At 41.9% G+C, this 23,626-nt stretch overlaps 1 protein-coding gene across 2 annotated transcripts in view; it reads left to right on the top strand.

Annotated features, from left to right (window-relative positions):
- Positions 1 to 23,278, top strand: part of SUCO (SUN domain containing ossification factor) — a 41,997-nt gene extending 18,719 nt beyond the window's left edge. The window contains exons 6-24 of one of the 2 annotated variants that reach the window (XM_060232554.1): positions 25 to 166; positions 2,237 to 2,348; positions 2,484 to 2,608; positions 3,319 to 3,386; positions 3,583 to 3,690; positions 4,388 to 4,493; positions 6,806 to 6,826; positions 7,052 to 7,107; positions 7,490 to 7,581; positions 10,163 to 10,228; positions 10,783 to 10,857; positions 12,510 to 12,594; positions 13,500 to 14,633; positions 15,272 to 15,359; positions 16,535 to 16,639; positions 19,068 to 19,222; positions 19,638 to 19,729; positions 20,924 to 20,979; positions 21,392 to 23,278. In XM_060232554.1, the coding sequence (XP_060088537.1) occupies positions 25 to 166; positions 2,237 to 2,348; positions 2,484 to 2,608; positions 3,319 to 3,386; positions 3,583 to 3,690; positions 4,388 to 4,493; positions 6,806 to 6,826; positions 7,052 to 7,107; positions 7,490 to 7,581; positions 10,163 to 10,228; positions 10,783 to 10,857; positions 12,510 to 12,594; positions 13,500 to 14,633; positions 15,272 to 15,359; positions 16,535 to 16,639; positions 19,068 to 19,222; positions 19,638 to 19,729; positions 20,924 to 20,979; positions 21,392 to 21,838 (3,133 nt within the window). In that variant the 3' untranslated portion in view covers positions 21,839 to 23,278. The remainder of the gene's footprint in view (positions 1 to 24; positions 167 to 2,236; positions 2,349 to 2,483; positions 2,609 to 3,318; positions 3,387 to 3,582; positions 3,691 to 4,387; positions 4,494 to 6,805; positions 6,827 to 7,051; positions 7,108 to 7,489; positions 7,582 to 10,162; positions 10,229 to 10,782; positions 10,858 to 12,509; positions 12,595 to 13,499; positions 14,634 to 15,271; positions 15,360 to 16,534; positions 16,640 to 19,067; positions 19,223 to 19,637; positions 19,730 to 20,923; positions 20,980 to 21,391) is intronic. The other variant, XM_060232553.1, reaches the window with a different exon arrangement.
- Positions 23,279 to 23,626: the final 348 nt, after the last annotated feature.

The raw sequence follows: 23,626 nt of genomic DNA, 5'->3' as shown, positions 1-23,626 counted from the left end.
CTTTTAATGTTTGCTTGTTTTCAGCCTTGTAGGCCAGCACATAGAAAACATCTCCTCACGCACCAAGGGGAAAATGACTAAGTCAGAATTTGAACCGAAGCTTGCTGCTGAGCAGAAGACGGATCCAAAGTCAGCATTGAACGCTTCGGGTAACTTAAGAGGGGATGTAAGTACCGTAATCCAAAACAGAGGAAGTTTAATTTGCAGAGGAATTTTAACAGGGTATTGCCAATCCCGTTTGACTCTTTCTGCCATTTCGGTGATAGTTTACCGCTTTTCTTTCTTTGAAATGAATGATAGCAATTTTAAATTTGATGTAAGCATCTGTCTGAAGTAAATGAGGACCCTCACTGGGTTGGATCCAGGGATCTATCAGTGGGGAGCATTGGTGGATGCAGGTCCTTCTTCCTTGCAGTTCTCTCCAACCCCCAGAGAGTTGGCTCTTGGATTTGTGGGACCCACATATTCTTACAACTATGCAGGCCAGGAGGCTGCGGTAAGGAGGGAGCAAAATCACCTTCTCCTTTCTCTCCTGTCAATAGAACTGCACTACCAAAGGGACGAACTTGCTCTCTTCCCCTTCTCACTGCAGCCCCTGACCCATATTCCTGCTAGTTTAAATAGGTCCTTTTTATGCAGAAATCAACTTTCCTGGGCTTGGAAAAAGCTGTTTGCGGGGGGGGGGGGGGGGGGGCAGGGAATGCAGTGAAATGCCATGCTCCCTCTACCGATGACGGCTGGATCAGACCTGTTGTTCACTTCAGAGTGGCCTAATATTATGCCATTAAAGGTTTGTTTGATTGAACAGCCTGATAAAAGATGCTGCATGGCTTTCAGTTTTGGATTCTTCTTTGAAGCAGCATGCCTGTCTGCAGTCCCATTCAGCAGGAAGCATCTGTCGTACCTCCTTTTCAGTTTCTGTGCACTAGTTTAAAAAAAAACAAACCACTGGCAGATGATACTAGTATCTGAAATGCAGGAAACCTTCATACCGACTTGAATTGATTTTCCCTTTTATTTTTGTAATTCTAAACTGAGTTAATGCAAAAATATCAGTGGCATTACAAATACAGTAAATAATTTGATGCTGATCTTGACTGTTTTTGAATCTGTGACATTGGTAGTCAACTAGATTATCACTGTTTTGGTAGACAGTTAAGAAATGTAGATCTGTTCACGGATAGGTGTTCAGATTTCTTGTGTGTTTAGTACAGGTGTGCAATTTTTTTCCTTTTATTCCCCCCCCCCCCTTCCCACTTTGTTTTGGGTATATTGAACACTGTGTGTGTATGAAATATAGGTTTCCTGAAAAATCCCAGATCCCAATGCACTATTCAGATCTGGGATTTTTTTTGAAATCTCCATTTTTGAGGGGGTCCAGTTGACCCAAGAAGAAAAATTGGGAGGGGTGAATTGCTCACCAGAAGCTGTCCCCACAGGGAGCAGTTTGCTGCCTGCGGGCACAGCGGATCCTGGGCTGACTTCTCTTGCAGTCCAGTTCTAGCCAGGCTGCCAGAGAAACCAAGCTGAGGAGCTCTCAATTCCTGCCACCCAGGCCAATCCTGGGCTGACTTCTCTTGCAGCTCAGGTTAAACCGAACTGCAAGAAGGGTGAACCCCAGCTGAGACAGTGCAGAGCTCTCCACTCCTGATCAGCTGATCCTCTCTTACAGCTCAATTTAAACCCAGCTGCAAGAGGACTAGCCCCAGCCCCAAGCCAAGCTGTTGGGGACTGTCTTCTGCTGACTCTTTAAAGTGACTGCAGAAGCCCAGCAAGCAGCTAAGAGGTGGGAGCAGTCTGTTCCTGCCTCTTGCTATTTTAGGATCTACCAGGAATTTCTAAATATATCTGGGATTTTCTTGGGATTCCCTCCCCCCCCTTAGCTTTCCAGGGAAAATCCGGATACATTTGGGACACTGAAAAACACCATTGAGGTATTTTCCAGTATATTTTCAGCTCAGGTAGATCAGAATGCACACTCCTAGTGTTCAGTCAGCATAAATAGGTAAAATTCATATTGTTTAAAGTCGGATGTGTTTGCATTGTCACTTATAAAATACAACCCTCCAACAGAATTGGCAACACACCATTAAACCTAGATTTGATAATGCTACATGAACTCTGAAGGCTCATAGTGAACAGAATACTACGCAATTCAGTGCTTGCAATATTACTTACATACTATATCAGTTAATATCTCAAGTGATGATCCTTGCCCTTTTGCCTTCTTGTGCAGAGAAAAGTGGGCGAAATTGACCCAACTTCTGTGATAGCTCCAAAGGACCCAGGAGATATTCCTACATTCGATGAATGGAAGAAGCAGGTTATGGAAGTAGAAAAAGAAAAAAGTGAGCTCGCTTATTCTTTCCAGATAGACTGCGAACAGATTTTTTCGTTGTCTATTTAATAATTTAATCTTAGCTGCATGTTCACTTGACAAATACTTATGAACAATTTTCTACTATGTTTTCTCTTGTGTGCAGGTCAGGCAATGCACCCATCCTCCAATGGAGGTCCACATCCTACAAAAAAGGTCCAGAAAAACAGAAATAACTATGCTTCCGTGGAGTGTGGTGCCAAAATATTGGCAGCTAATCCAGAAGCCAAGGTAATCACGTTATTTCAAAGCCACTCTGAAACACTGCCAGATTTCTCTAATAAGTATTAAAATTCTTGAGTTAGTTGCTGCTTTGAACTTTTGGGAACTCACAAGTGTTCTGTCAGTTACACTCTTTGTGGTGTTTATTTGTCTAATAAGTATTAGAATTCTTGAATTAACTTGTTGCTCCTTTGAACTTTTGGAAACTCACAAGTGTTCTGTCAATTACACTCTTTGTGGTGTTTATTCACTTTTTAAACAGCCTTCACCAAAAGTTGGTATACAAATACTCTATTTCTTAGATTTTCTCTGTGAGATTTCTAAAAGTAGTAGTGACATAAAAGGTAAAGGTAGTCCCCCTGTGCAAGCACCAGTTGTTTCTGACTCTGGGGTGACGTCGCATCACGATGTTTTCACGGCAGACTTTTTAAGGGGTGGCCTTCCCTGCCCCCCCTCCCCCGGTAAGCTGGGTACTTATTTTACCGACCTCGGAAGGATTAAAGGCTGAGTCAGCCTTGAGATGTCTACCTGAACCCAGCTTCCGCCGGGATCAAATTCAGGTCGTGAGCAGAGAGCTCGGACTGCAGTACTGCAGCTTTACTACTCTGTGCCACGGGGCTCCTTCAGTAGTGACATAGCACAAAGATATTAGAAAAGAAAGATACTCTCCACAGCTAACTCTTCATTATATAGAATTGTGTTTTTCATTCCTTACATAGAGTACGTCAGCTATACTAATGGAGAATATGGACCTCTACATGCTGAATCCATGCAGTACTAAAATATGGTAAGTTTAAAGGCTTCTGGATTGGGATGGAGGTGGGCTATAAATATGTATGGGAATCTGACCTCGTATGAATGAAAGTGATTGTAACTTTGACATTTTAAAATTTAGTTTCCTTGGTGAGGATGTAGTGCAGAAGATAGATCAGGTGTTGGAAATTGCCCTCTGCCTTTACTCTGATTTTACTACTGTCTTGAAGGTTTGTTGTGGAGCTGTGTGAGCCAATTCAGGTGAAGCAGCTGGACATTGCCAACCATGAATTATTCTCATCCACTCCCAAGGACTTTTTAGTGTCTATCAGTGACAGGTATGGTACTTATCTGAATTTGGTTCACCTTTGCATAGAACAGAAAAATCTCATCTGTTGTAGAGATTGCATAGCTTACATGCCCTTTACAGGCATATCCAGTATCCTGCTTTAATATAATACAATATATTACAGCATGTTAAGAAATCTCTGAATCTGGATTGTGCTCACAAAGGCCAGAAAATTACTTCTTTTATAGAGACTTCATAGCTCGCATGCCCCATACCAGCATATCCAGTATGCTGCTTTAGTGTCATACAATATACAATTGAGGTACAATTTTCTTAGACTGGGAGATGTACGATTTGGCCTTAGAATTCATACCACTAAAATTGCTGTTTTCAGAATAGAGGCGTTGGATCCAATGTAGAATTTGCATAAGCCGCAGGTACTTCAGGTTGTACAATTAATACATCAGTTTCCATAGATTTTCTTCTTGAACTATTAGAGCAGGTTTTTCAGTGGCAAAGGGGCTGCAGAAGGCCAAGTTTGGGAGGATCCATTTGGCAGAAAGAGTTTGCAGTTCTTTAGATCCAAAATCCCCTTTCCTCATTAATCAGTTTAGGTTTGTGGGCTTAAATGATTTAAACCTGGCCACCTAAATGACATTACGTAGAGCAGAATGCTGTGTTCCTCTGAACTAGTTGAGAAGTCACTGTTCTCATTTGTTTCTTACACAAAGTGTTTTATTTTCTAGATACCCAACAAATAAGTGGGTCAAGCTGGGCACTTTTCACGCTCGAGATGAGAGGAATGTCCAGAGTTTTCCTCTGGATGAACAGATGTATGCAAAATATGTAAAGGTAATTTCCGCTTGCAGTGATCGCAGCCTTAATGCCTGGGTGGACAGAGTGGATTCCTTATGGATTGTCCTGGTAGTCTGTCACAGCAAACTGGAGTCATCCAGTAGACCCTTAAAGACAAAAAACAATTCTTCCAGCATGTGGATTCATGTTTACCATAGCAGGGTCTAATCTACTTACCAAACTACCCCCCCCCATGTATGATTCAGATGATGCATGCATGAGTGCAGTTTGAAAAAATATTTCCCCTTGAGAAGTCAAACTGTTTGGTATGATGTCACGTGTGTTGCATGTGCAGTAGCTTCATGCAGCTTAAATAGCTTAGCTATGATTTTTCTTTAGTACAAAGATTTTTAGAAACTTGTGCGCTATAGTGGTTAATCCCCAGACAATGTGTTGCATCTAACCAATGGTGACTGCGGGTCACATCACAGAATGGCCCTTTCTTGCTCCTTTGTCACTCTGCTCTTCACAAAATGCTGTCCCCAGAGTTTGGGGAAGCTGGGAAACAGTGCTGGGACACATCAGAGTCTGCAGTTGGGAGTGGGATTGTTCAACATTACAGAAATAAAATTAATAGGGGTAAACCTTCAGGCCTGGATGGACTCATAATAAAACATAAGGAGAATTTTTAAAAAAGTGTGCCATTACCAGTACAACATCATCAAGTTTTGGCATGAATTCATTGCCCGAATGTGGGGAAAAGCATGATTGTACTTATTCCAGAAGCAGGATAATACCTGTTGATAGCAGAGTTATATAGTCAGACTCCCTCTGTTAAACCACAATCTGAAATATTTACTGACATTTTGACACATCAAATAATTGACGCTGCTCCTAGACAGAAAGATATCTTAAAGTTTAAATGAATATTGAGTATTATGTGTAAATCACGTTTGATCATGTTGACTAATTGTAGTAAATTGCATACCTAGTCTTACAGGGGACTCTGTATGTTAGATTTTTTTTAAAAAGGTACAGGAATCCCAGTGCTAGGATTGTTCTTAATGGTTGCGAACCTGAAGTAGAGGAAGGAGGCGAAGGTACTCCCACTGTTATTTGCAATAGCTATCAATAAGAACTTCGCCAATAGCTGTTCAAATCACTGAGATGTGCCAACTGAGAAGCTAGCTTTATATGCAGTAACTGTAAAAAATCAGATACATTAAATGAATTTGGCGTTCCAATAATCAGTTTAGGTTTATAACAGAACGTAAAGCTAAATGTTCAAAAATTAGAGTGAATTGGATTAAATGGGCCAGCAGAGAGAAGGAAACTTGGCTGAACAATTCAGCATACCATGGGAGTCCCTTCTTTGGTGGGCTATCCATTTTTTATTGCCCTACTCATTGACATGGACTGAGGTGGGGGAGCTGTAAGGAATCTTGCATGTGAATGAGGAATACATGCACAACAGTTTGGAAATTCCACCTGATTTCCCAATTATCTCCAGGTTCAGTCCTCATCATACTGTTTTTCCTTCTGGTGAATAAACGGATTCATGTGTTTTCTGAAGTCTCTTAATTGCCACTAACATCTCTGGGTGCGCCCTGGTTCTGCTGTTTGTTATCTGCAGAGGGGCTAATTATTTAGTAATAGCAGGAGGCAGTGTGGTATAGTGGTTGGAACAGGATCTGGGAGACCCGGGATTGAATCTCTCCTTAGCCATGGAAGTTTGGATGAGTCACATACTCTTGGCCTAACCTACCTTGCCAGGGGTATTGTGAGGATAAAATGGAGGAGGGGGTAAGGGTATAAGCCTCTTTGGGGGGAAAGGCAGGGTATAAATGAAGTAAACAGTTGCAAGAGGCAAAAGCCTTCAGTTATTTCTTCAGCTTACCGTAGTGTTGGCGCAATCCTTGAACAGAGTTGCACCATCTGTAGCGTGTTAAAATCTGTGGGCATAGAAAGGTGTCAGATGATAGAAACAGATTCCTTATTTGACACCTGAAACGAATGCTGCTGTTTGGGGGATATTTGTTTTTAACTAATCCCGTTTGCTGCATAACTGGCAAGCATGTCAGTTCTTGATCCTGTAGTGAGAAGCTGGAGTCATTTCGCTTTGCATGTCGCTGTAGGCTGTGATTTATTTATTTATTTATTTAATGGACTTGAATACCTATCTTTCTCTTTTTCCAACTTCATTCTTTGTAGCTTGGGGGGGGGGAGGGGGGATTTGACTTGAGAGGGGACACCAGAGGAGAATGGCTACATTTCTAGGCCTGAATTGTGCAAGTAGGTAATACTATTGCTCGTGGCATGCATACGGTCTACTGACACGTTTTTTTTTCTTTTTTCCTCTCTTGCTTCAGATGTTCATCAAGTACATAAAGGTTAGCAACCTCTTAATAACGTTGACTGCCTAGGGCTTGGGTACATTCTGCGGCTGAGCACACTAGTGCATGGCTCAAGAGTTCGGCCTTTTGAGAATCTTGTTCTGATCACGGGTTATGTAAATTTTGTTTTCAGACTTGATTTTAAAAAAAAAAAAATACTTTGAACAGGAACTGTGCTGGTGCTTCCTGAGGTATTTTATTTAAATGTCTTTTGTACTTTAGGTGGAGTTGGTGTCCCATTTTGGATCAGAACATTTCTGCCCTTTGAGCCTTATAAGGTAATCTTTTGTGAAATGCTGAAGCAAAGGTTGGATAGTTCCCTGGAGCTGCTCAACATGCAGTTCCTCTCCTGAGCCAAAATCGCATTATGGGACACTTGAAACTGACAGTATTTATCATTTATTTATTTCAATAGCAGAAGACTTGAGAATTTACTGGCTTTCTGCAGAAAATTCTGAACCTAAAATTTAATGTGGAAGTCTGAAAACAAGGCAGACGTTTATATGCAATTAAACCTTGAATTATTGATTTTTGTTTGGGGGGGCAGCAGGTTTTGACAAAAATGTATTCGTTTGCAGATCACATGTCCACACTCCTTCAGTGAATATTATTTGTTATCACTTTATACAAAGTAATTAAAACTGTGGGTTCCTCCCACAGGGTGTTTGGCACTAGTATGGTTGAAGAATATGAAGAAATAGCTGACTCTCAGTACCAATCTGAACGACAAGAGCTTTTTGATGAAGATTACGGTATGTAAACCAGTGAGACCCTGATTAGTTATTCTTGTCTAGAACAGCTGGAGATTCTTTGGAACGGGTTCTTTGGAATTTAAAGTAATGGGATAAGGCAGAATGCTGAGGTGGCCAAAAGAAGTGTGGAAGAGTTGGGATGAAAGATGGGGACCTGAGGAAATATGTGGGGTTTGAAACTGCAGGACTGCATGCTCAGGATTTGGTGGGTGTAATCCAATGCAAAATTTATGCTTGCACTTATTGCTCTTGCACAAGTGGAAATGCAAGGGGAAAGGACCACAGTAACCATTTATAGGAAGTCAGACTTAATGTATGCCCACTTGTGTTTCTACTTCAGCAAGATCTTGTTCAACCAGGCATTATAACATATAGGGAGGAAAGTGCTAGGTGTTGCCCAGAGTCTTGGGTGAGCAAAACTATGCTAAGCTAGTTTTACGTTTCCCCTCTTGTGGACCTTTAGATCCAAGCTTATATTTATAGTTCTGCACCTAGATCAAGAGGAATTGAAACAGGAGAAAATTACCCAGTTTACAATTTGTGGGTTGAAATTCACAGCCATATTCTCTTCCAAGAGAAATTCTTGGGCTAGGCTGTGCCAAATTGTCTCATACAGTGATCCATAATATCCTGCCTAGGTGGGTTCTAGCAATGGCACAAAGTGCCCCTCCTTCTACCTCCCAGCGCAGCTTTGCTTGGAAGCCTGGCTGCTGGGGAGATGAGACATTGGTGTGACCTAAGGTTTATACCAATCCAATCCAAATGCATTTATTGGCATAGAAATAAAAAGTACAGCATAGCAAATTTACATGGAGTTTCAGCTATAAAAACCAATCAAACATCAAGAAGGGGAGCTCCCTGATAGTTATGGCAGCCAAAAGGTATTTTGCAACTAGGCTTGTGATATGGGAACATTGGTCAGATAGCAGAAAAAAAACTAACTTCACTTCAGGCGATCCATAATAATTAGACAGAATAGGTTTGATTATGCAGTCCCACACTTCCCCATAAAAATCACAATAAAGTAAGGCATGGGCAAGCATTCCAAGGTGCTTTCCATTACATGGGCAGACTCTATCCTGATAAGGGATGTTGGCAAACCTCCCAGACAATACTGAGGGTAGAACATTGAGTCTTGCTAACATAAAAGAGCGGCGTAACTGGGGTGAAGTAATCTGGGAAAGGTAGGCAGCAGGCAGCCCATGATCTGGGAAGATAGCAAATGCTGTATAATTCTTAACCATCCGATGGAGAAATACAGTTGTAGAGGGGGAAGAAGGCTGCTTGCGGCCTTCCTTGATTTAAAGGGGGCATTCGACTCTATTCCCAGGGATCTTCTCTGGAACAAATTGGACATCATCGGTCTGGATAAACGCCTACTTTTTCTTATTCGTAAAATGTGTTCCCTTAATAGCTGTCAAGTGCGATATAACGACCTAGGTGCATTAACTTCAAAGATCATTTCCAACTGAGTCAAACAGGGCTGTACTCTAGCCCTCTATTTGTTTAATTTATTCCTGAATGATCTGGCCCCGTCCCTAAATGCTATTGATGATCACTTCCCCAAACTTGGTCCATCCATTATCCCCTTATTGCTCTACACCGGCGATGCAGTACTGTCACGTTCGCAGAAGGGCCTCAAGCGCCTGTTACTCACTTTTACTTTATACTGCGAGACAAATTTTCTGTCTATAAACTATGTAAAATCCAAAATTTTAGTATGTTCAAAGTCCTGGAAACCACAAAGCTGGTGCCTCAAGGGAAATAATACTGAACAGGTGAAAGCTTTCAAATACTTGGGGGGCTTTTTCCAATATAATCATAACTGGACATTACAACGCAAGCAAGCTGTCATCTCATCAAGGTGTAGTTTATCTGCAGTGGTTAGCTTTTTTTTTTTACAACAAGAACGGCAACCAATTTGTCCCAGCTGCCGTCCGTGTTTTTAATGCTAAAACAGTTTCTCAGTTGTTATATGGGATCCCCATTTGGGTTTGCGCCCTCAATTTCCAACTTGAGCAAATTCAGGCAGCATTTTTATGCCATATTTTAGGGGTCCTCAACTGTGTCAGCTATGCTGCAATGTGCCTAGAGACTGGAACCCATTTGATTGAGACCAGGGCATGGCTGCTAACTATAAAGTTTTGGCTACGGCTACACTTTAGGGCAGACCCTGCTAGTTATATCCATATGATGCTAGCGGATTCCTTCGTTTCCACTTGATATAGTCAGATCCAGAAGAAAATACATTTCATAGGTGTACCCTTGGACAACCTCTATACGCTAAGTGAAACGCAGGCATTCAGAATCCTGAAACAGAGGATCTTGGATATTGAGAAGCAGTCCCTTTGTTTTTCTGGACATAAAACATGTTCCCCTTTAGCATTTGGCTTATAGCTGTATCCATCATCTCCAGTGTTTATCTTTGACTGTTTGGGCTTAAGACTGTCAAAATATTGCATGGTCTTGTTCCAATTAATTGTGCTTCTAAGCCAGAACACCTTGATCAGACCATTTTGCAACTGCCACAGGAGGATTGTTGCTTGCCAGTGAGAGCACGTTTTTTTCCTGTTTTAAACAGATTATCATTTGGACTACAATGCGGGTGAAGAAAAATCTTCAAAGAACCTAATTGGCTCTGCCACAAGTGAGTACAGTAATTAGCACCACACCTTGACAAGCACTTCACACACTTATGTCTTTAAACCTGTTTTTTTTTTCCCACTGAAAAAACTAAGGTGTTGGTGATATTCTGTTCTCCCCACCCTTTCTTGAGCCTTCAAACATTTTCTTTTACTATTCCAGTGATTTCTTTGGAAGCATATTGAGAGATATCTCTAACTTTGTGTCTCTGGGATTGGAACAGGCACACACCATATTTGGCAGAATGGTCTGCTTGTATGGTTACTGAGCCATTTAAGCCAGTTTTTTCTTTGAAGGGGGTGGGTGATCTGTCCCACTTTATGCACATCTCAATGCAGACAGCAGTTTGAAATTATTTTAGACGGAAAAGTCTTAATTGTAAGCAAAAACTGAAAATGGTTTATCAGTCAGAAAGTAGGCAAAATGCTGGTTCATTCTTGTGTCTCACTTTGGCACCAGAGGCAGAGAGCTTATCCAACTAGCCCTTGCCAGTCCAGTTAGGATAACCAGGTGAATAACTTCCTTCATGGCTTTTTTGTCTTGTTTTGTTTTTATTAGATGCTATTTTAAACATGGTGAACATTGCTGCTAACATACTCGGAGCGAAATCTGAAGAGCATTCCACCGATCAGGGTAACTCAGTGCTGTGTGTTGGCTGTACTCATATTTTAAAGATGGTGATGGTTACTTTGCTCATGCGGTTGAGGATTTCTCTTTGCTTCTTCATGTTCCATTTGTTCAAGCCAAAAATTGGGTGACATATTTTTAAAAGAATAGCGGCAGAAATATGTTTTATTCATCAGCCAGATTGATATTTGATCCTTGTGCGAATTACAAAAAGAAGTTAATCATTATTGTTTCATATGAAGTTCGCTACCACATGCCACCAAAACGTGCCATTTACAGGGTGGCATATTTTTTTACTTCATGAAATACTTGGCAAAATTTGAGCGCAGTCAGGCAGTCAGTGGACAAGGCTTATCCAGTGTATTGACCAGTAATTCTCAAGCAGGTTGAAATTCCAGAACTTTCATAACTGAAAGGTTACTAATATCCAGTCAATCTTGAGTCCCTTCACTTTTCTCAGTAGAAAATCATGGTCTTTGGGAGGCTCAATATAAAGCTGTGCCCAAGAATCATTAGTTCTCTGAATGCCAAGATTCCAACTACTTGGCATGTGGACATGGTGCTTTTCCCTCACTTCACAGTAACTGCTCACATCTCAGTTTTACAGTACCCTTACTCAACTGACTTAGGAATCTCTCATTTTAGTAATTAGGGTGCTAATTAATTGCTGTCTCAATCACCCACCCACCGAGCTTGCCCAGCACAGTTTGGAACCCAACCCATCATCTTACATTCCGCAACCTCTCTTCAGAAAATAATGTAGGTACACTGTTTAAAGAGCCCCATAGTGCAGAGTAGTAAAGCTGCGGTCCTGCAGTCCAAGTTCTGTTCACGACCTGAGTTTGATCCCGGCAGAAGCTGGGTTCAGGTAGCCGGCACCAGGTTGACTCAGCCTTCCATCCTTCCGATGTCGGTAAAATTGAGTACCCAGCTTGCTGGGGGGAAAGTGTAGATGACTGGGGAAGGCAATGGCAAACCACCCCGTAAAAAACTCTGCCATGAAAATGTGAAAGCAATGTCACCCCAGAGTTGGAAACGACTGGTGCTTGCACACCTTTACCTTTACACTTTTTAAAAGATTAATGGGGAAGGTTTTCCCTTTCAGACTTTGGGAGCGCCTGTTTTTGTTTGTGGCACATGGTCTCTTCCTTTGCCTCTTAATTTACTATAAAAGTACAGTGGGTACTTGGCCATTAATAACCTAGTTTGTATGCAGCAGAACTTTCACCAAATCATCAAGGACGCATCAGACAATTTAAACCAGAAAAGGAGGATATTAAAGGTTTTCTGTGTGCAAAAAAAGAGCATCAGAAATTCAGAAGCTTCAAGAAAATGTGGCTACTTGATATCCAGTTTCTCAGAAATGTAGGCAGGCTGCACCCCTCACCAGTCAGTTCTCTGTGCCATGTTTTAGAATTGCCTAGATACCGTGGTGAATAACACTTTCGGATGCTGTGATAACAAGACTGCTGTTCAGCTGATGTGCCTTATACTTAGAATTATCCCCAAGATTCAGTAATGTAACACATATTCTTAAGAACACTTTTACAAGCTTTTGTCCCAGTCATTTCACAGTCCTTTCATTGCTTCATTATTTATGAGCTGTTTTTATAACTGTCAGCCTATTCTGCATTAACAGTACTCTCTTTTTAAAATAGGAAATGAAAGTGTTCCTGAAAATACAACTGCCACATCCAGGGTAGTGCCAAATCTGCTGGAGCCAACTACCACTCCTTCTCTGGAGTAAGTAACTCTTTGTGTAATTATGTATTTGGAATTTTTAGCATGCCTTATCTCAGAGGCTGGATGTATTGCAGAGCATTCAGTGCAATAGAAGCTAATACTAAAACTGCAAAAAAAGGTTTCACCTGTATCTCAATCACATCCTCTACTTTCTGTTTCATTTTGCCCACTCCCATGTCTTTAAACTTCAGCTCAGTTTACTTGGCCTCTAAACCAATAATTGAGTGATTTAATAGAATGCATTTTCCTTTTCCCCAGTAGTCAAACCCTAAAGTGTTGACACAGGGGTGGCCAAACTGTGGCTTGGGAGCCACATATGGCTCTTTCATATGTATTATGTGGCTCTCAAAGCCCCCACTGTCCTGTTGGCTAGCTTGGAGAAGGCATTTGTCTCTTTAAATCACTTCTCCAAACCAAGCCAGCTAGCAGCTTGAAGAATGCATTTTGCTTTCTTTCCCACCTCTCCCTCCTCCATCTATTTTCCTTCCTTCCCTCCCTCTGACGTTCATGTCTTGTGGCTCTCCAGCATCTGACATTTATTCTATGTGGTTCTTATGTTAAGCAAGTTTGGTTACCACTGTACTGGAGTAATTTAACTCTGCCCCCTTTCTGTCAATCTGATTCATTTGCCCTGTACTCAAAAGACTTTCATTCTGCATCCCTCAAATTGCCCAAAGAAAACAACCCCAGCCAACTTCAAAACGCAGTCTGAGTGACCCTCAGCGATCCGGTTGCATTCAGGCTTCAAATTCCTTGAAAGACATAAGGTGGGAATCAGGATTTGTTTTTAAATATTTATTTTATACGTATATATACCCACCTTTCTCTTGAGCACCTCAGGACACATAGTGGCACCAGAGTTGGCCAAGTCCAGCTTTTGACTGTTCTTTTCAATCTGGTTGTAGGCTTGTTGCTTCAGAGATACCACAAACCGAGAAGGAGCCGTTAATCGTAGATGTGGCAAAAGAGAGCCCAATTGTTCAGCTTGTGCAAGAATACGAAGAGGAAGCGAGCCGATCAACCGTGACCCTGCTGCCCAGCGATGAGCAAGAAGAAGAGACATTGTGGTTTGAATCGGAAACACAGATCTATTGCTACGAGCTGATGACCGTCTGTTGCATCTCCACTTTTTCGGAATATCTGTACAAGCGCTGTTCAGCCATCATAGCGCTGCATCGCTACCACAGCAAAAAGGATACCAGTTGGAGAAAATCGTACTCTGCCATTTTCCAGCCCCAGTTGGTTTCAACCAAATCTTTGTACACATCAATACATGAACCCTTTCCAGACAAATTGGAAACCCCTGTTCCAGAGCCACCTGAAACCATTGTAGGCATCCTAAGCAGTGTATCAACCGAACCTACGATTAATCAGACCGAGGGAACTTTTGAACTGGAACCCAGTCACCCTCAGACGGTGTCTCAGTCAATCCTGTTGGATGTCACTGCAGGAGCCAAGTCGCAGTCCACAGTGGATGTGTCCTCTGAGCCCACAAAACCGGAAGTTGTGTCTGAAGCTCCAGAAGCTCCTCCCCAGGAGGAAATCTCTGCTGAAAAAGACGAAGCCGTTGGGTCTGTTACAGAGAAACTGCCCGAAACCAGTGTTGTAACTGAAGTCAAAGAGACTGGAGAAGAGAGGACCTCTACTGAAACAGTCTCCAAGCCATCAGAGACTGTTATACAGTCAGAATGTACTGGAGCAGTAGAAAGCAGCGATGGGGAAACAAAGGCAGGTTCCTTGGAAACGGAAAACCCAGTGACATTGCCTGCTGTAGAGCCATCTTCATCAGAAATAAAAGATGATGACACAGCGGTCGAGGAACCCTTTCTCCCTATCCCCGTCTCTGGTGGATTACCACGGACTGCTACCGACTTCTATGCTGAACTGCAGAATTCTACAGACTTGAGTTACACTAATGGGAACCTTGTTCATGGATCTAACCAAAAAGAGTCTGTCTTTATGAGGCTCAACAATCGCATTAAAGCCCTGGAAGTCAACATGTCTCTCAGCAGCCGCTATTTGGAAGAACTTAGCCAAAGGTATGCCTCATAGCGGGAGCTCTCTGTTCTCAGTTCTAGTCCATTTTCAAAAGTTGATTGAGGAACTAAACTCTGTGAAACTAATTCAAGCCTGCTCTTCCATCAGAATGTGAGTTCTGCAAAACCTCTAGGAGGAAATGGGTCTCCTGGCCCTACTGTACGTAGAATGAGCATTCACATACTGTGCGTTTGAATACCTGTGGCTCTTTAAGCTTGTAAGTAGAATAGGTATGGCCCTAGGAGAAGGCTTGAGATGCTTTGGTATGTTCGCTGTGGTATAATTTTGTGTGTACATAACTAAGAGTAAGATATGTCAGATGCACTCATGGGGGTTTGAAGACACAAACTCAGCTTATGCAGCAAAAGTTTCTTCTGCATGTGCCCCAAGCTGTTGAATTTTGCTTCACAGCATGAAGTGTCTGCGTATTAAGAAAAATGATCTATACTAGATTAATTTGGGAACCGGGTTTTCCTTTCAAGTTATTTTTGTAAGGTTGTTCCCTGTCAATTAAGGGGTTGGGAAAGGGAGTGGGAACATTGATTGTTCTTGCTAAGTCACTTCAAAGCAATGAGAAAGAAGTTGCTTTAGCACGGAGATGACGATACTGTCTGAGATTTGTGTGTGACTCGCTTTGTAGATACCGTAAGCAAATGGATGAAATGCAGAAGGCCTTTAATAAAACAATAATACAACTTCAGAATACTTCACGCCTGGCAGAACAGCAGGTACGTTTACTGTGCGCAATTCAGTTTCCCTGGTTTAGGGGTCACTTAATGCCACAAGAATGAAGGGAGGTACTTGGCCGCTAAACTCTGTTAAACCTGCAGGCTACGAGTTCTGATTTATCGCTGCTTGAGTTCTCGCAGGTTTATAAGCAGCGCATGTTTTATTTGGTCCGTGTTCATTGCTTCTATAATTCAAGCGTTGATCGTGAGCTAGAGATTTTTCTTTCATTTTGTTTTGCTGCTCAGGAACATTTCTGCTGCATCTAGTTGCAGATGCTTTCCTCTTGCTGCTAGCAGCCTGTCCTTGAGCAAAATTTTAAAGGACAGTTTCAAAAAGGGGGGGGGGGTCTTTCCCCAGTATAACAGCTGTGCTGCAGTTTCAATTAGTCTTACTTTCTTAAGCTGGAAAGAGAAAGGTCATGTCTCCTCTGGATCAAGCTCACGGTGGCCGCCTCTGCTGCAGCATCTTGTAGATGCTGAGCATAGTCCTCAGCTCAGCAGCCCTTCTGAGAACTGTAAAAACTGGACGGCTTTTCTGTACCCTGAATAAACGATGCAGTTGCATTTTTCTTTTGCTAGCCACTGAGAGAAGAGTTTCCCTTGCTTGACTTGTTGGAAGTCTTGAGGTTTCAAAACTAGGCACAGTCAAACATTTTGGCCATACTGCCCTGACCTGAATAGCCCTGGCAAGCCCAGTCTCATCAGAACTCAGAAGCTGAGCAGGGTCGACCCTGGCAAGTATTTAATTGGGAGACCTTGAAATGCCAGAAGTTGGGAGGACGGGGGCAGGCTTCATTCAGCCACCTCTCTGAATGTCCTCCAGGCCCCCAGTAGGATTTTGCATACTTTTTTGAGTGCAGGATAATGAGCGTTGCTCCTCTTAGCAAAACTTCAAGGGTGTTTCAGTTCTTTTCAAGAGGAGGCCTGTGGACTAGGAAGAGCTTGTAGTCGGCAGCTGTTAAAAGCCACCAGAGAAGTGGCCTCTGCTTTGTTTTATTCCCACACTCTTAGCTATACTTTAATTCCTCCTCACCTTGGGTCCAGCTTTTGTGACTCACGTTGTCTGTGGTCCATCTCAGTGGCTATAAGGGCAGCATTCCTACTCTACCTAGAAAGCAATCCTGCATAGTTAGATTGAAAAGGGGGAGGATATTTATTTTATTTTCTTCATCTAGGATTTGAAGCAGACAGAGGCCATTCAACTTCTGCAGGCACAGCTGACCAATATGACACAGCTAGTTTCCAATCTGTCCTCAACTGTGGCTGAACTCAAAATAGAGGTAAAATCACTCTTCAAGAGGAAAAGTGTTTTGTTTTTATGAGATACTGAACTAAAACCCTGGCCATTTTTTTCACTCCATATACTTCTGTTGATTGTACAGTTCTTAAATTTGGTGAGAAAGGGGCCGGCACCATATACAGGTTTCACTCAGATTGAGCCGTATGGCTCCTGAACGCAGACTGTTTGGGGACCAAATAGAAATAGTCCTGAATATACTAATACATTTGCTTATTCTCCAGATCAATATACAGTCCACGTGTTACACTTTTGAAATTTTTCTGTGCTAAGAACACTGCGTGTCCCTGTCAGTCCCTTTGGGGCCTGACTTTCTGCCATTGAGCTCTGTGCAGAGCACACTACCTTCGGCTGCCGCTTACCCAAACTTAAGAGTATTGTGGATCTCTGAAGCACTACATTTTTGAAGTCCAGGCAGCAAATAACAAATGATTTATAGAATTTTTGCAGAACTGCAACTTGCAAGGTTAAAGTATATAGTATAGATGGATTTACTTAGAATTTTCCTCATATTTGTTCTCATATGTTTGGACTGTACGAAGCACTAGTGAATGCTCTTCAGTTGAGACAGTCGAGTCGCGTAATGTTAAACAAATGCAGGTGCTATTTGTGAATGGTGTGGAAAAGATAAGTCCCAGGAACTGTACACTCCAATTGCTCATAGTCCCTAATCCTGTATCCATAAACCTAGCAGAGTATTATGAAGGATCCAAGTCCTATTGGAGTATTATAGAGGATCTAAATAGACATTTTAACATACTGGAGTACATTTAGCATCCTTAGGATGAATTTTGTCCCCAAACGAATATAAAGGCCTACCTGTGCATATTCCCCAAATAGAATTGATCTTGAGACATCATATCTTTTGAACTTTCATTTACAACTACCATGTGAAAAGGAAGGTTTGAGCTACCTAATTTAAATACCTGTTATATGGCATTTTAAACAGCAAAAGCAAACACTCCGAAGAACCCCCTCGTTTCCCCTATATGGATATAAATAAAAGCTTTATTTTATTCTCTATCTGATTAGGAGTCATTGGGCTCATAGCATATATGTACCCAAATGCATTGTGCTCTGCAATTCAGACAGCTAGGAAAAATAACCAAAAGAAACTGGATTAGCAAAGAAATTTGCTGCTTTTATCCTGTAGAATTGACACTATGGGGCATCCATAATACTAAAATATTCCAAGGAGGAGCAGTGGTGTCTGCAGGGAAAGGGCTGAGCTTGCTGCTGATGTACTGGTCTCTAGGTAAAATTTGTGCAGCCCAGGCTGCTGGATTCAGCAGAACCTCCTCCCTCATAGCATTCTCTCATGTGCAGCAGGACAATCTGCAGCAGAAATACCATCCTTTGTATGGATTGTTTGTCACTAGATAAGCATGAATAGCTTAAATAAAACGTGTCTGTTCCGCTGTTGATTTGGTACTTGAGCTAGGATTCCTGTGCTTATAACTGCCTGAGCAACAGCAAGCTGTTATCGCCTTTGTAAAACAAGATTATAGACATTAAGGCAGATTGTTTTAGCTTTTGCCTTAGAATTCATCATTCCCTATTGGCCTTCAACTTTTTCTCTTATGAAGTGAGTCTGGTGGGTGGAAGGAATGGAAGCTCAAAAGCATACTGTGCTGTAACCATGCCATGCAACATGTACTTTGAGGTTGACACTGTTGTGAACTGTAAGGGGTTATCAAGAAAGGGTTACATTTGATTATGCTTAAATATTCCGGTCTTGTATTTAAGGTAGGGTATCTCCCTGCCCCTATCAGGTAAGATCAGTGATACCTGACAGAGCCAATAACAAACCCAGAATCCAACGCCCGAAGTAACCAAAACCAGGGCTTTTTTGTAGCAGGAACTCCTTTGCATATTAGGCTACACCCCCCTGATGTAGCCATTTCTCCAAGTGCTTACAGTAGGCCTTGTAAGAAGAGGGGATGTAGCCTAATATGCAGAGGAGTTCCTGCTACAAAAACCCCCCTGACCAAAACTGAATGTCAGAGAGTACTCCCATCATAATCATTGCGAGCTCCAAAGACTCCCCAAAAAGAGTCCTCCTACCTTAATGTTAAAATGGAAGGGACCAATTAGGTTTCCTGGGGAAAGTTTTGGTGCCATCACCAAAATTGTCCTTTTGCTTATCATCTGAACACTTAGGCTTGGCGGAATCCTAAACTGTGTGAAAACATTGATTTTGCTGCTATGAAAGTCTTTCTGTTGGCTCAAATTATTGTTCACAGGAGGTAGATTTGAATGACCTCCAGGTTCTTAAATCAGAAATTAGGATCCAAAATGATGAAACTGATGGATTTTTGGACCTGTCCCTGTTGAAGAGGCTGGATACTGTGTTGCAGTTGCTTAACTTGCATGAACATATTTGACTTATAATGTACCAATTTCTCTTTTAGGTTTCTGATCGCCAGAGCTATCTTGTCATTTCCTTGGTGCTCTGTGCCATTCTAGGCTTGATGCTTTGCATACAGCGCTGCAAAAATAGGTCAGAGATGGACAACAACTACTGCTCAGAACTTCTCAAAAATAATCACTATCCCAGTCCAAAAAGGTAACAGACGACAACTTGCTTAACGTTTTCTGTCTTCAGATATTTTTTCAAATTTGGGTTTTCCCTCTGCTGTTTGCATTCACAGCCACCTATCTCTTCTTTCAGTACTTGTTAGAAAATATTCCCTTTGTCTGTTCAGCCAGGATATTGCAAGCCTCAATGTATAGCAGAAATACAGAAGAGGATAACATTTACCATATTAATTCCTAAATGCTTTGAGGTGATTTAGACCTTGTTCCCACTTTGTAAGAGAAGCCTCTGTAAGCAGTTAACTGACCAATGCCAGGGGATTTCTTCTGATCCTTATTATGGGGGAAAATTTTGGTTCCAGGGTGGGGCAAGGAAATCTTACTGCTGCATTTTAAGGATTTTTATTGCTGAAGAGGAGATTAATTTTGTGTGTTGTTACCTGCAGGTGTTTTTCTTCCTATGATGATATGAACTTGAAAAGAAGAACCTCTTTTCCACTCACCAGGTCTCAGTCTTTTCAGCTGAACAGCAAAGAAGGTAGGAGTGCCAGTCATTCAACTGTGCTGTCTTTAGGGAATCATGTTGTAAATTTTGTACTTTGTTCCACTATGGAACAGTCATTATTTTTATTCATTCATTTATTTATTCATTCAATTTATTTCATTGTTGCTTAAGACTTCTGTTGTATTTGGTTTGGTTCAGAACAAATTTAACACAGATCTAGGCAACAAGATGCCTCCATTAGGTTGCCGTGTTTCTGGGGTCAAAAATACGGTTTTTGCATCTGGTTAGAGAAGAGATTCAGGACTGGTATTTAGGGGAGGGATGGTGGCTCAGTGGTAGAGCATCTGCTTGGTGAGCAGAAGGTTCCAGGTTCAATCCCCAGCATCTCCAACTGAAAAAGGTCCAGGCAAGTAGGAGTGAAAAACTTCAGCTTGAGACCTCTGGAGAGCTGCTGCCAGTCTGAGTAGACAATATTGACTTTGATGGACCAAGGGTCTGATTCAGTATAAGGCAGCTTCATATGTTCATATTGAGAGGATGATAAATTTTACAGAAAATAAAGAAGTCGCAGAGAGCATTTGGCCAGTCAAATTCAGAAGACTTTTGCATCTGTTTAGAAAAGAGGTTAAGGCCTGGCTTGCTCCCAGTATCAACACTGAATTGTAACAAGAAGCTGATAACATTGAAGAAAATAGGAAAACTCCTGAGGAGGAAGACTTTTGATGAAACAAGCCTGTATCCGAGTGCACATGGGATGGATTTTTCTTTGTAATATTGTCAAGTTGTACTACTTCATAATGTGTACAAAAGATTTATATGGCTCTTTAAATTTGTTAGCCAGCATATAACTGTGTGTGTTTGGATTTTCTCTAATATGAACTGTGACACCAGGTTGTTGTTTTTCTCTGCATGTTTTCTGGGGTCAGCATAAGTTGGCCAGCTGACCTCTAGTCTGCCAGGGGCCTCTCACCCAAGCAGACCATCTCATCCCAGGCAGATTCACTCAAAGGATTTTATGTTTCAGGCAGAGCGGTATGCTTTCAGAGGAAGGCTAGCCTGCTCAGTGTGTTTGAAAGCCTATGTGATGTATTCATTTTATTTGCTTTAAACATATCCCACCTTTCTCCCCAGTGGATACTCAGAGTGGCTTACATCATTCTTCTCTCCTCTGTTCTAAAAATATGTTTGGAATTGAGTTGTGTCTAACTTCTTTTCTTTCCCTTGTAGTGGACCCGGGTGATCTGTACATTGTAGAGCCGTTGAAGTTTTCGCCAGAGAAAAAGGTACTTTGTTTTAAATGAAAATTCTGTCAAAAGTGCAAATACATTCGCCATTTGATCTGTGTTGGTTCTTTAGCTTGTGTAATTGGTGGCTTTTAAAAAAAAAAAAGTGCTCTGTTCTAATGCAGCTCCTTTTGTGATCTCTGCTTGTGTAGAATATGCAGAAAGTAGTGAAAGAAAGGGGAGGGGTTGTGGCTCTGTGAAAGAGCATCCGCTTGGCATGCGGAAGGTTCCAGGTTCAATCCACAGCATCTCCAGTTAAAGGCCTGAGAGGCTGGAGAGCTGCTGCCAGTCTGAGGAGGGAATACTGACCTTCATGAACCAAGGGTCCAGTTCAGTGTAAGGTAGCTTCACATGACAGTTCTCCCTCTGAACAAAGCTTGCTTATATCTTTCTAATTTCTCCTTTTTTTTAGAAGAAACGCTGCAAATACAAAACTGAAAAGATTGAGACGGTCAAACCAGCGGTGGAGCCCATGCATCCAGTAGCGAATGGGGAAATAAAAAGCAGGAAGCCCTATACAAACCAGAGGGACTTCTCCAATATCGGCGATGTGTACCACTCTTCGTACAAAGGTCCCCCGTCAGAAGGAAGCTCAGAAACTTCCTCGCAGTCTGAAGAGTCCTACTTCTGTGGCATTTCGGCGTGCACGAGCTTGTGCAACGGACAAATCCAAAAGACAAAAACGGAGAAGAGGGCTCTCAAGCGGAGACGGGCTAAAGCTCCGGAGCAGGGGAAGCTCATAAAAACTTTAATACAGACTAAGACGGGGTCCTTGCCGAGCCTGCATGATATCATCAAAGGAAACAAGGAACTGACTGTGGGAACACTCGGCGTCACAGCCATTTCTGGGCACCTTTAAAATGCATTGAACTCTTTGTAGCAGAGAGCCTTTTTTATGACAAAACTTGTATTATTGGGAGGGGAAAAGGTTGGTTAATGCAAAGCGTCTCAAAATCATATGGTGGCTCTTTTCTTAAGGATTGTGTAAATAACCAACCTTGGTGGTTATAAGCTTCAGCTTTCTCCAAGCTGATTTCTGATACGGATAGCTGGAGGGAGGAAAACTGCCTTGGGCGGGGGCGGGGGGGAGAGACACGGCTCGTTTTATACAGTTTTTTTCACAAATGCTGATGCTAAGATCTTGAAACCCAGTTTTGGGCGGAACAGAGTTTAAAAGCATAACCCCTTTCCCTTTTTGCTGTGTTCCTATTTCTAGCACCTTCCCATATTTATGTGCCTTTTGTCTATTTATAATGCCACTGGAAGAGGGGGGGGGAGGCATTTTACTTGTAAGTTTAGGTCTTCTGAAAAATGCAACACTACCATGTTTTTAGGAGAGTATGCTGTCCTCCAGTGGGAGTCCGTAATGTGCTTTGGATAAGTTAGAAATGCATTGCCAGGGTAGATTTTTTTCTCGTCGGATCTTTGTTTCGCAAAGGCAGTTGGGGCCAATACCACATACATCTGATGTAGCAGCTAACGTTCCGATGGTACAATAATACCCCTGCAGGATGTGATGTTAACAAAACATGCCTTTGTTGCCTAGACTGACTTGATTTAACTCTTGTTTAATCAGCGTTTGCGATCGCTGATTCTCTTCCTGTACTAAGAAATTGGGAGGAAGAACTGTTCTGTGTTGGTTCTGGTTGCAGTGGGGGGGCCGTAAACAAATGTGCAAGTCAGTGTCGAGCTCTAGGTTGTTCTGTTCCAAAGGTATGTCCATAATGTTTGCTTCTCTATTTTTATTGGCTAACCCATGTGCAGTGTGCTTGTGTGTGGGTTTTTTTTGTATTTTTCTCATGTGTGGTTTTGTTACAAAGTTGGGTTTGTATGAGTACATCTGAGTGAATGTGACAAAAAGGTCCTTATTTGAGAGGTTCAAGGTTCATGTTGTATAAGATATAACTTATTGAGCACTTTTAGTCGCAATCTCTTTGTGGTTTTCTTTTTTAAAAAACAGCTAATGCCTTTTCCTGGGTATTACACGTAAATGTGATTTATTTAAAAGGTATTGTTTTGCTGCTTTCATGTTAGTTTTGGAATACATTTTACAGTAATGTCCTTTAGAGCCTGCACATCTAGCCAGTCAAAGCATACGGACCTAATTTTTTTTTTAAAGAATGAATTGACCGGGAAGGGGGCGGGGTCCAAACCAGAAGGGAGATCAGAAGGGGTTCTACTATTTTGAGCGGACGCATAGAAAATTGTGGCACAAGGAACTTGTAATACATGACTACAAATTTGTAGTGCCAGTAGAAACTGTGAATTTCCAAATAAATCTGAACACTTGTCTTTAAAACGTGTTTTTTCTTTTCGTGGATTACTTGGTAAGCTTCCTTAGTTGGGGAGCTTTGGAGTCAGTCAGCAGTTTTCAACTAGGGCAGGACGGTGCAATCATTCTCTTTTGATCATTGGAGGGCAAATCTGATTGCCATGTCACATTGCTGTATTCATCCAGACCTCATCAGAGTTTGATATCTTTTGGATGAGCACTTGAATAACCCCCTCCCTTTCATCCTCGTAATACAACTGTCTGGGCTGGCTTTCCCGCTTCACTTGCCTAGGGCAGCCTTTTGTACCATCTGCCCGCCCAGTGGTTAGATCTCTCTCAGAGCAATTCCATCCCCTTCCATTGTTCTACTTTAGC

Source organism: Heteronotia binoei, chromosome 2, assembly GCF_032191835.1.
Source record: "Heteronotia binoei isolate CCM8104 ecotype False Entrance Well chromosome 2, APGP_CSIRO_Hbin_v1, whole genome shotgun sequence".
Taxonomy (NCBI): domain Eukaryota; kingdom Metazoa; phylum Chordata; class Lepidosauria; order Squamata; family Gekkonidae; genus Heteronotia; species Heteronotia binoei.
This window is presented reverse-complemented; position numbering and strand designations above follow the sequence as displayed.